The following is a 12,069-nucleotide window of genomic DNA, read 5'->3' on the forward strand; positions in this document are numbered from 1 at the left end:
GCTCTATGGTCCTAAAAAAAATAGCCAAAACATTATTTTACACATTTAAATATTGTTCATGTAAATAAATCTGTTATCAGGGAGTTTATGGAATTTACTATACAGTTAAAGGTATACCCGTCTATAAAGGTTTTGTGAACCCTTGCTTTAAATTTAAATACGTTCCTCTTATGAGACCATGAAAGAATGTTATAGGAATGTTCCCTGAAGATTAGTATGAAGTTACAAAAATAAAGTACCTAAAAACAACCTTAGTTGTCAGTTAACTATAACAGTTGTGTTTTAAAAGTTCCCAGAATGTTTCAGGGATAAGCTGACCAAAATACAACGTTCCCAGAACGTTATGAAATAACGGTTGTGTGTTTGCTGGGTAACACTACATTATAAAAAAGTGTGTATACAATAATCATTGCCTGTTCTTTATTTTATGAACGTTTAATTAATCCCAATTATACAATTAACACCGTTTATTTTCTTACAGCATAGAAATCCCACTAGTAACCTTTAACCTAGATAGGAGACACGGAACTTTAAATAGACGATGTTTCTGCTAGATTTGTGTAGCCTGCAACACGCAGCAATAGTTGTTATGTAGACCCATTTGATTGGCTCGCTTTCTGCTTTCTGGAATTTCATTGGCTAAACATGTAGGCGTTTGTTTCATGGTCCCGCCTCTTATGGTGTTGCACTGATATTCTTCCGACTGCGTTTCCACTCAGGTTTGTGATTCTTCAGCTAGCCGAGTGCTGCTACTATGACCGGCCGGGTTCTAGTCGGAGTTAAGCGGGTTATTGACTACGCCGTAAAGGTACACGTTTCCTCTCTTTACCGTCTGTTTCTTAATTTGGAAAGAAATGCATCACTTTTAAAATATTTATCTTCCAGACGGTTAACTTGAACCCAGCTGTTTGGCAGGTTAACCAGGTTAACCCCGAGTGGAATTCCAAAAAGTAACGTAGTGCACTACTAAAGGGTGCAGACGCCGCCATTTTCTCGCGTGTGTAGTGCACTTCTGTGGCAGATACGGAGTTATTTGTGATTGGGCCTTAGCCTAGTTTTGCTTGCAGGCAAGACGGTTAAAGGCAGGATAAACTTCAAACCAAGGTCAGCGCGGATAGGAACGTGTTTGGACGGAGAGATAACTACATTAAATTTATCTCCATATTTAGGGTTATAAACTTTAATACAGAATGTTTACATTTTGTTTAGCTGTAATTCAGCTGTCATAATTATGACATTTGGCTAGCAAGTGTTCCTATCTTGGGGGGTGTCTTCATTAGGGTTGCCATATTTGAATTAATACCTTCTAACTAATGGCATTTTTAAATCTTTGTTTTAGTGCGTCACTAAAACGGAGTAAACACATTTACATAAAAAAACACATTATTATAATATTATTTATAATTAGTCCTCATCTATATATCTACTCTGTATGTCTAGTGTGATAATATTAAAAACCAGACCCTTTTAGACAGGGATTCCTATCAACCTGGCAACATCGTCTGTTATATTGAATAGATAAATTTATCTATTCATTATAGACTGAATAATCCAGTAGATCTGCCATGTTATGTTATGTAAGGAATAAAACAGTTTGGGGTGTGCGGTTATGGGGAAATAATGAATGACACTGCTTCGACTAATACTACTTCGAAGTTGATTACTTTTGTATAACGGCACATCTCCTATCACAATTTGCCAGCAATTACACATTTTTATTAGCGTGATAAAGGCCCCGTGTAAGCTGTTACTATAGAAACCATCACGTTTAGAACGAGCGTGTTAAAATAAACCTGCGATTTTCCTGCAAGCTGCACTCCTGTCATACCTGCTGTTATAGAAAATGAATCAACACCTTCTGACCAACCAGAATGGAGAATTCACCAGCACTGTCGAATATGAAATTATGAATCAGTATTGTATAATTTATAAAAAAAAAAAAAAAGTGACTTTCTTCAAATAATCCTCACCTCAACCTGTATTAAAAAGCTGGAATACCGATTACTTGACTCTTCTTGTGGTTCTTGATTTTCTTCCAGACCACTGGTAGGTGAATTATTATTATTTTTAATTTTTTTTCGATCTGCTGCTATCTGCTTGATGACAAGATAGGGACACGATCAAAGTCAGCCTGGACGGCACGTAGACGCGTAACAACAATTTCGCAATATATTGCGATATACAACACCGATAATGAGCATTTAAAATATTGCACGTAGTTGTACAGGATGCTGTTTAACTAGTCATTTTTGTGCCAAATTTATTAGGACAATGCATTGTTTTTGTTTAACATCGTGCGTTCGTTTTTATCCGTTTATAGTTGCATATAATGTTTCAGCAGTAGTCCCTGTTACAAGTCCTTGTGAATGAGAAAATGAATCAACACCTTCTGAGCAATCAGGTTCACGAATCCTTTTAATTGGGAATCCTCAAGGGAAGTTTCTCCAAAAATCCACAGTAGTATCGAATTATGGAGCATCTGAGAACTAATATTATACATGATTTATTGTTCTCTCTCTCTCTCTCTTTCTCTCTCTCTTTCTCAGATCCGAGTCAAGCCTGACAAAACCGGCGTGGTTACGGATGGCGTGAAACATTCGATGAACCCTTTCTGTGAGATCGCAGTGGAGGAGGCTGTCCGACTGAAGGAGAAGAAACTGGTGAAGGAGATTGTGGCTGTAAGCTGTGGACCTCAGCAAGTCCAGGTAACACACATTCGGCATTTCTAACTCCCTGAACCTTTGTATTTATTTGTCCAGGGCTTTAAACGAGCGCTTTATTAAAGGCGCACGTGTTTTGGTGATGCCGTTACTATAAGACTGTAAATTACTATAAGATGAGATTTGAGTTACAGTCAATATCAGACAGTGTTGGTAATAATAACTGTAACACAATATGTTTTGCTAAATATATTCGTGTGATCCAGATTGGCCTGTTCCCATTATATCCGTTGTTTTCCCTAAATTACATTAAAAGTTCTAAACATTTTGGTTCACTTGTATCAATTTCTTACGTACATTCTGGAGGATTTGACTTAAACCCATTTTGTGTAATCTCAATGAAGGGTGTTTGGAAAAGTATTGTAATTTTGGAAAAACAGTTTACAACATTACTGTGGTGGAAGAAATTCCTTCATGTTTAACGCTCTGCTGAAGCTTCCAAGACACAACATGTAATATTTATATATTTATTTCATTTAAAAAAGTACGGTACATTTTCACCGTACAATCAGTACTGTTTATTTTTGTAATAAAATTCAGCTGTATTTTTAATTGAGTGTTATGTTGTCATTCAGTATCATTTTTAATAATTATCGGTCGATTGATCAATCGTTTATCGGCAGGTACCGCCCGGTCGACCTCTATTCTTCAGTGTATATATTCTAACACATCCCATTCCCTGTTTGATCCACGATCAGCATTTTTTAAATGTTCTAACAAACACTCAGTCTGATATGCATTCATGCACGTTGTGTTAGTTTTATCAAACTCGACTAACTGCTGAAATGTGTATGCTCAGGAGACCATCCGTACAGCGCTGGCTATGGGGGCAGACCGCGGCATTCACGTGGAGGTTTCCGGAAAGGACTACGAGTCTCTCGGGCCTCTGCAGGTGTCCAAGATCCTCGCCGCGTTGGCCAAGAACGAGGACGCTTCCCTCATCATCCTCGGGAAACAGGTAGCGTTTTTGAAAGGGATTTCCAGAAAATGGAGCTCGCAGGGTGCTGAGAGTGTAGACGAAGCGCCAGTGGCTTCACATTGCAGCTTTCTAGTTCTCTAAAGGTGCAAATATATTTCAGTGACCACGCGTACGTGCACTGCATTTTTCACATACTGACTTACATATCATAACGGTGTCCACTAGGTGGCACACGAGAGCCTCAGACTATCTGCTGTCCGATATACTTTTATCCATAGACTTGATTTTTTTTTTTTTTTTTTTTTTTTTAAGTACCATCTGAACAGATTTTACAGTTTTTATCTTGTATAAATTTTAAGTGTCTTATTTAATATTTTAAATATTTATTGATGAACCTTTTTGTTCGACATGTGAATAGCCTGGTTGCTTACATGGCGTTTAAAACGAATTTAATAATAATAATAATAATACTAATATCCAGTTTCCTAGTCCGACTGCAATGTTTAACGATTTCCCGCACAGCGATGTTAAACACGCTCTTGAGCGCCATTTTTTGTTTTGTTTTGTTTAGATTAGTGCAACACTCTCTGCCGTCGTCGTGACTGTTGTCATGAGATTATAATCAATAGTCTTAAAATATATCAAAAATCTTAAAAGTGCAACATGAATTAGAAATGATTTGAATTTGTTTTTTTTTTCTTGCATTGAGCCAAATGATGTACAAAAATTTATACACTTAAGTGCAACAAACAGTTTTTATTTAACACGCCTTCATAGTATTTATAAAAAAAATTTAAAAATCAATAACGACTGATCTCATTACATACCCATGATATACGAGCTTTAGAGTGAAGCAGGTCAAAGGCTTCAGGTGTGATAAAATAAAAAATAACCGTAAGTGTTTTTATGACGTGTAATGTAAAAGGGTTTGTTTTTTTTTTGTTTTTACAAGTTCATTATATTACATATTACATTTTGGGCGTTTACACAGCGTTTCAGCAAAGAATACAATTCCTGGAATTTATAACATGCTGTATATTGCCTGGTATACGAGTTGACAGAGTTTCATAGGGACTTTATCTTTACAGCGTGGGCAGGTTAAATGAACTCTTCCATGATCTCGTGGATAATGTATCATTAATATGTTTCAAGCGCTTATGATGTCGCTTTGGTTCCGTGTAGGTTTATACGAGCTCCGTGAAGGTTAAGTGAAGCACGTTCTTTGTGTGTTTGTTGTGCAACAGGCTATCGATGACGACTGTAATCAGACGGGTCAGATGACGGCCGCTCTGTTGGACTGGCCCCAGGTGTGTATGTGCTTTTTGTTTGCTCTCTCTCTCTCTCTCTCTCTCACTCTCACTCTCACTCTCAGTCTCACTCTCACGCACGCACACACGGAGAGCGTATTATCTTATTATCTCTGTTTACAACATGTGGGAATTCCATTTGGGTTGGTTCTTTGTGTTGTGACATTTGTTTACGCTTGAATCAGAATCTCATGTATTCGCCATTTACGTTTAGATGTGTTGAGAATTTATCAAAACGCACCACAATACACACAATCACACTTATTAACATAAGAGCTGTAAGGACGTTATTACCATGTTATAAGCTGTATGTGTATACGTATACAAAACCTGTACTTATAGTATATGTGTGTGTGTGTGTGTGTGTGTGTGTATATAGTATAAAGAAAATGCACTATTATAAATATGTGAAGGATGAAAATATTATATATATTTAGTGATACTATGAGTACTAATAATAATGGTAATATATTGTATACATAATTTAGGCAGTATTATTTGATATTGTTATATTAAATATAGTATGTTGCAATTATTTTTAATGTAACTTATATGAAGGATCTAGTTAAAAAAAATAAAAGCACTATATAATTAAATATGTAAGGAATAACACGCAAGCTTTTATATGAAAATAATGCACGCCTGGGTGGTGTGACGTGGCAAGACGCACAGGTGGAGTGCATAATTACCCCCAGAAGTACATAATTTTCATATAAACAGCACAGTCTGGAGTTTGTTATCCTGCTTATACCACAGGGATTTGCCAATGATAACACTGTTTAATCATGTATGTATGACACGTCGTACGTTTTAACGGTTTATTATTCGATTTAGTGTTGTGGAACATCTGAGAGACAGGTTAGTTACTGTTCTTACTTATGTTAAAGCTGTGATAAACAGTCTCACTCTCCCTCTCTCTCACTCACTCACTCTCTCTCTCTCTCTCACACACTCACACACACACACACACACACACAAGGCCAGTGATTTCCCCGGTAAAGTATAATCGAGATCCGGGTTTATCATTAGTCTTAGATTGTGTAGAGCGTCTGCTGTAAAAGTCCCTGTGTATGAGCTGTTACTATAGAAACAATAATGTATTAGAACGTGCGAATTAAATATTAACCCGTCATTCATGTTCCAACCATAACAGTGTATAACCGTGCTGTTATACAAAAATAACGCACACCTTCTGACAAATCGGATTTGAGCATTCATCCGTACTGTGGTATTTAAGAAAAAAAAAAATATATATATATATATATATATATATATATATATATATATATATATATATATATATATATATATATGAGAGAGAGAGTGAAAAATGTGTGTATATACAGTATAATGTTGGGCAGTTACTAAATTTTGCAGTATTTTTTAAAAGTATACAATATTATCAAGCTTTTGTATTACACGATAATAATTCAGTTCTAGATTGTAAGGCTTCTGACTTCTTGGATACATTTGCTCGTAATTTTTATTTAGCCAGTGTTTTAGATTACAATTACAGTCAGTTACATTTAGGGTACATGTATCCTTATCAGAGATGACCATACCAGAATTATAGCAGTGAGATAAAAAAAAAAAACTGACATCTAGTACATCATATCATGTAGAAAATATGACACAAGACCCTATAATGTCTAAGGATATAAATGTGTCGATTTGTACAGGGGATCTGATCGCTTGCTATCGGAACAGAAGTACTTATTCTCTCAGTAAACCGTGACCTTTAGCCATTCTGTCCTATGTTCAGTATTTGAAGAGAAGCCCTTGCCTTTTTCCACGTGTATTTCTGTAGCTCATCCAGCAGAGGTCAGAGCAGAGCTTCACAAGCGTGTCCTCTACAAGCCCGAAGATCGCCAGATCACCTGTTGTGTCAAATCTGTACAATATTTCTGAGCTGTAGATAGCTTACAGAGGAAACAGAGAAACGGCGTTTGTAATCAGGATCGCTGAACCGTGTGCTGTAATGAACCGATCTGTTTTCTTTAACGCAGGGGACCTTCGCCTCCGAGGTGACGTTCGAGGGAGATAAACTGAAAGTGGTGCGAGAGATTGACGGAGGACTGGAGACCATTAAAATCAACACGCCTGCGGTGGTGACTGCCGACCTCCGGCTCAACACACCCCGATACGCCACACTGCCCAACATCATGGTACAGGAGCTCTATTAACACTAATACCACCATCCAGCTTCACTGGATTATAAAATTAGTCTGGGAAATATGACGGAACAATATGAGTACCGTGATCTAATAACCTCATTTCTAAGTATCGTCATTATCGGTCACGTGGGAGCGCTGTCAATAATCTCTCTTTTTATATATATTTATATAAAGCAATAATTTTCTTTTCACACCTTTTTCTTGTAATTCTTATAAATGCTGGTGAAGAATCTCTGAACCTATAGCGGTTCTTGTTAGCTCTTTGTTAGCAAAACCTCAGCAAGATTATATATTGTGGTACATAACGTGTATCAAGTATTGTGATTGGTCAGGAGGTAAAAAAAAAAAAAAAAGTCTCTTGATGTCACATGACCTTGCCTTTCTGGAAACATGAACTTTTTTTAAGCTGGTGGTTATGCACAAACCTATGAGACATAAATTGTTTATTTAATTAAAACTCAAGGGTAGGTCTTGCACTTCAGAAAGCAGTGTCTAGAAAGTACTTTGTTGTTGTTGTTGTTGTTGTTGTTATTGTTGTTATTTACAGCTTCATATAGGAATGGACCAGATTGTAAACAAAAGCCGTTTTTATACTTTTTTTTTTTTTTTTTTTTTTTTTTTTTTTTTAGAAAGCCAAGAAAAAGAAGATTGCCAGCGTGAAGCCAGGAGACCTGGGAGTGGACATGAGCTCTCGGATGGAGGTGCTGCAGGTGGACGAGCCGCCACAGAGGCAGGCTGGAATGAAAGTGGAGTCGGTGGAGGAGCTGGTGGCTAAGCTGAAGGAGGCAGGAAACATATAAAGGCCAAGGGAGGAGGTGGAGCAGTGCGCCTACTCACTGGGGTAAAAGCCGTGTTGACAGAAATTAGCAGCATTGTTCTTATTATTAATAAAGTGATAATGTAGCAGTGTTAAACTAATGTGTAGATAATAAAGTGATGTATAGAAAAAAAAAATGGAATATGTGGTCAGTCTGATTTAATAAAAATATTCTCATCAAAACGTGATTTTAAACTAGTTTCCATGTACTAGACCGAATTATGTAGAGTAGCGCGAGCGTGATCGATTCACATAGTATTAACGTAAACGGATTACGTTCTGAAATCTTACGAGTGTTGCCACTGACTGGAATGAACAGCTATCGTATTAAATTGACGCGCTTGCAGTAGAATAGAGCCGCGAGATGCCAGAGACCCGGGTTCGATCCTCAGCTCAGGCGAGAGCACAGATTTCGCTGTTATTCAGGGCTTTGAAAATACACGATCAAATCATGTTGAATGTACAAAAACATATCGTGTTACTGTAACTCGATTCAATCACGTAAAATGGTTGTGTGCATTCGAATTAAGAGAAAAAAAATCATAGAATTTACTCGACTGTCTTTCTTTTCCAGATCTATTTTACTCCTCGCCATAAACCCTGACTCAAACCCCACGGACGTTCGACACTTTCACCGATTCTCTGACCAGCCGGCTGTAGCGATGTCCGCTCCGTTATGTATCCCGACTCCATCGTTATTTCTCGTCCTGGTCCTTATAACTCTCGCACTCATCTTTGTAGTAATTTTTCTGCTGTGTTACAGCTAGTTTCACTACACTGTCTGGTGTAGATTAATGCTGAGAGACGCTTTCTCACGTTAAAGAGAAGGAATGCTGATCTAGGATCAGTTTTTACTTCCCGTTTGATCACATCATATATTAAATGATCAGAATTCAGAGCGGTACTGATCCGTATTCATCTCTGACTGACGGCTGGAGGAACAAGCGTTTTTGCTTTTTATGCTGTATTCCGTATGTTTATTAGATACTTCAATTGGAAACCTTCCTAGATTAGCACTTGTACACTACCTGATTCAAGTATACGAACCGGTTTCCCGTTATTTTGTCCGTCCTGCGTCCGTCCCTGTTAGAAAGACGAGATGTTTATGATACGAGGGTGTGTCTATGATCCTACACTCTTTATAAACAAAGGACGTTTCTAATAAATACACACACCGTCTATAAAAACCTCGTCTGAACCGTAGATAAATCACACGAGTACCGTTTCAGCTTGAATAGTTAGAGAGTCAGAGAGTGTCTCTCAGCATGGACCAGAACGAGAGAAATGAGGTCTTTTTTTTTTGTTTTGTTTTTTACCACAAACGCTTCTGGTTTTGAGTTTTGATTGTACAGTATCTAACTGAAAATAAAAAAAACAATGTCCTTTTCATGTGCGTTTCACACGTATTTTCCTCTTCCTAGCATCAACGCTGATTCGATATTGTCATAAGATCTTTCCACTGAGAAAGGCCAGAGTGTAAAAATTCAGTCTGGTATATTGATGTGTACTCCAGTCTTGTTGAGTTGTGTACAGTACACTCGGCCAACCTGCTGAGCGAAACCGCGGTGTGAATAGCAAGACAGGTTTGCCGGTAGCAAAGGACCGCGTATCCTGTCAGTGATGCGACTTCACATGCTTCACTCGGTGATCTGTATCTCTCCCTTCTTATATCACGGTTATGTATTTGCAGAGATGATTGTACTTTTAAGTGAGGGAGAATGTTTGAGACTCGCTGACGAGATTAACTGACAATTTCCCCCTCAGGGAATTCTAAATGTTACACTAGCGTACAAATAATACAAAGCAACATGAGTAAAATGTAATGTATTTAAAAATACACTACCGATCAAAAGTTTACACACACTCATTCTTTATTTTAATCCCCCCCCCCACACATTTTAGAATATTATTATTATTATTATTATTATTATTATTATTATTAAGTCATGAAAACTCGGGAATAACACAAATGGTAATAAGAATCATTTATTTTACTTTTTTCCCCATAAAATCATTCAGCATAACTTGGTTGCAGATGTGTGCACGCCCCTAAACTAATACGTGGCACCTTTTTAGATTTTATCACAGCATTTAATCTTTTTGGGTAAGAGACAATCAGTTTGGCAAATCTTGATTTAGGAGTATTCTAACTCCGTCAGATTGGTTGGGCATCTCTTGTACACAGCCCTCTTCAGGTCACCCTACAGATATCTGATTGTATTTATGTCTGGACTCCAGAACCTAGATCTTGTTTTGGTGAAGCCTTTCCTTTGTTGATTTGCTTCGGGTCGTTGTCATGCTGAAACGTGAAATTCCTCTTCACCTTAAGTGTTCTAACAGAAGACACCAAAATTGACTGGTATTTGGAGCTAAACGTTATTCCCTCCATGCTGATTAAATCCCCAGTTCCAGCTGGAAAAAAAAAAAACAGCCCTAAAGTATGACGCTTCCACCACCATGCTTCCCCGTAGTTATGGTGTTCTTTTGGTGATGTGCTGTGGTGGTGGTTTTTTTTGTTTGTTTGTTTTTTGTGCCAGACATATCTTTTGGTATTATGGCCAAAAGTTCAACTTTGGTCTCATCAGACCATAACACATTATTCCACATGCTTTTTGGGAGACATTATTTTTTTATTATTATTGTTTGGTTAAAAAAGGCTTCCGTCTTTCCACCCTACCCCGTCGCCCAGAGATGTGAAGAATTCGGGAGATTGTCGTTACATGTAGGGAGCAACCAGAAATTGCTGCAATTTCTTTTCATGTTGCTGTAGGTCTCTTAGCAGTCTCCCTGCCCAGACACTACTAAGGACGTCCTGTCCTTAGTAGTGTCACTGTCGTGCCATATTTTCTCCACTTGTTGATTATTGTCTTTACAGTGTTCCATGGTATATCCAATGCCCTGGAAATTTTTTGTAACCCTCTTCTGATTGATATTTTTCAACAATGAGACACCATACCTGCTTTGTAAGCTCTTTGTGGCCCATTGCTTTTGCAGTTACCAAGAAGATGTCAGGAAAATCCTAAAGGAACAGCTGTACTGTCTCTGGGGTTAATCAGCCATTTTAATTGATGGCAGGTTTGAATGTGATTGGTTGATTCTGAACACTGTGCACAGGTCTGCAAACTGGGTATTGTACTCTTCCCCATCCCCCAATAATTCTTGGTTTTGTGATTGTTTTTCACTTTAATAAGTTAAAATTTCATAATATAGGTAGAAAAGGTTCTGACATCATTTATCTTGGTTTAATTTTTTTTTTTACATCACAAAATCCTGACATTTTAACAGGCGTATGTAGACTATGTATGTATTTCTATCCCCTGTATGTTCGCCAGCAGCATGTTGGTTGTGTCTTCGTCAGTGGATGTTGGTGGACGTCCACTTCTCGGTTGGTCCGAAACACTTCAGGTCTTTTTGAGTTTGTTGATGAGTTTGGCAGCAGTGTCGTGTGTGTGTGTGATGTGCTCGCCATATTTCTGGTTAAAGTCCATCGCAACCTTGTGACAGCTTCCCGAGCCAGCCATGAAAATTATTTCAATACGTTCTACTTTTGTCAAATGTGTTCATAAAGACTATGTGGGTGGGAAAAGTGTATAATATAAGCTATGCTTAAAAGTGTTCATTTCCTTTATATATAAAGACTTTTGGGAATCCCTGCTTTTGATAACACAATTTATAACACTAAAAGTATTGGTTTACTATGAAAAAAATAATATAAATGTGGTGTGTTTATTTTATTGCTGTGTGCTCTTGAGAAAATTATTAAATTTTAATATTGCGTTTATATTTTGCATTTTTCTCTGTATAATGTATTATACATTCATGCAAGTCTCATATAAAATTATTATTATTATTATTATTATTATTATGTTTGTTGTTTGTATGCAACGAAAGACAAATGAGCACGTGAAAGGGGCGGGGCTTGTAACACCTTTCTCATCCCCGCAGTGTTGATTGCGATTCGTTTTTTTTATTCTTTTACTTAAGTGAATCGAACTAGGCGAGTTTCGATTCGTTTGACTCACCTTCACCGTTTCATACTGTGCAATTATCTACAGAAAAGGATACGAAGGGGGTGTGTGTGTGTCGGATAATACCAAATTAATATAGCAAACAAATACAATACAACCGAAAC

General features: G+C 37.4%; 1 protein-coding gene across 1 annotated transcript; it reads left to right on the plus strand.

The window, feature by feature from the left end:
• Nucleotides 1-669: 669 nt before the first annotated feature.
• Nucleotides 670-9,326, plus strand: etfb (electron transfer flavoprotein subunit beta). Its single transcript, XM_017453369.3, has 7 exons — nt 670-808; nt 2,547-2,705; nt 3,520-3,678; nt 4,884-4,946; nt 6,953-7,111; nt 7,750-7,961; nt 8,512-9,326. Exons 1-6 carry the CDS (start codon nt 755-757, stop codon nt 7,918-7,920), a joined length of 765 nt encoding a protein of 254 aa, XP_017308858.1. The 5' UTR covers nt 670-754; the 3' UTR covers nt 7,921-7,961; nt 8,512-9,326.
• Nucleotides 9,327-12,069: the final 2,743 nt, after the last annotated feature.

This window comes from Ictalurus punctatus, chromosome 23 (assembly GCF_001660625.3).
Source record: "Ictalurus punctatus breed USDA103 chromosome 23, Coco_2.0, whole genome shotgun sequence".
NCBI classification, from domain to species: domain Eukaryota; kingdom Metazoa; phylum Chordata; class Actinopteri; order Siluriformes; family Ictaluridae; genus Ictalurus; species Ictalurus punctatus.

Bases quoted from the DNA above. Each gene is read 5' to 3' on its own strand.
- etfb (XM_017453369.3), top strand. From the start codon at position 755: ATGACCGGCCGGGTTCTAGTCGGAGTTAAGCGGGTTATTGACTACGCC. The intron at 3,679-4,883 runs GTAGCGTTTTTG...GTTGTGCAACAG, and splicing joins TCATCATCCTCGGGAAACAG to GCTATCGATGACGACTGTAA. The intron at 4,947-6,952 runs GTGTGTATGTGC...TCTTTAACGCAG, and splicing joins CTCTGTTGGACTGGCCCCAG to GGGACCTTCGCCTCCGAGGT.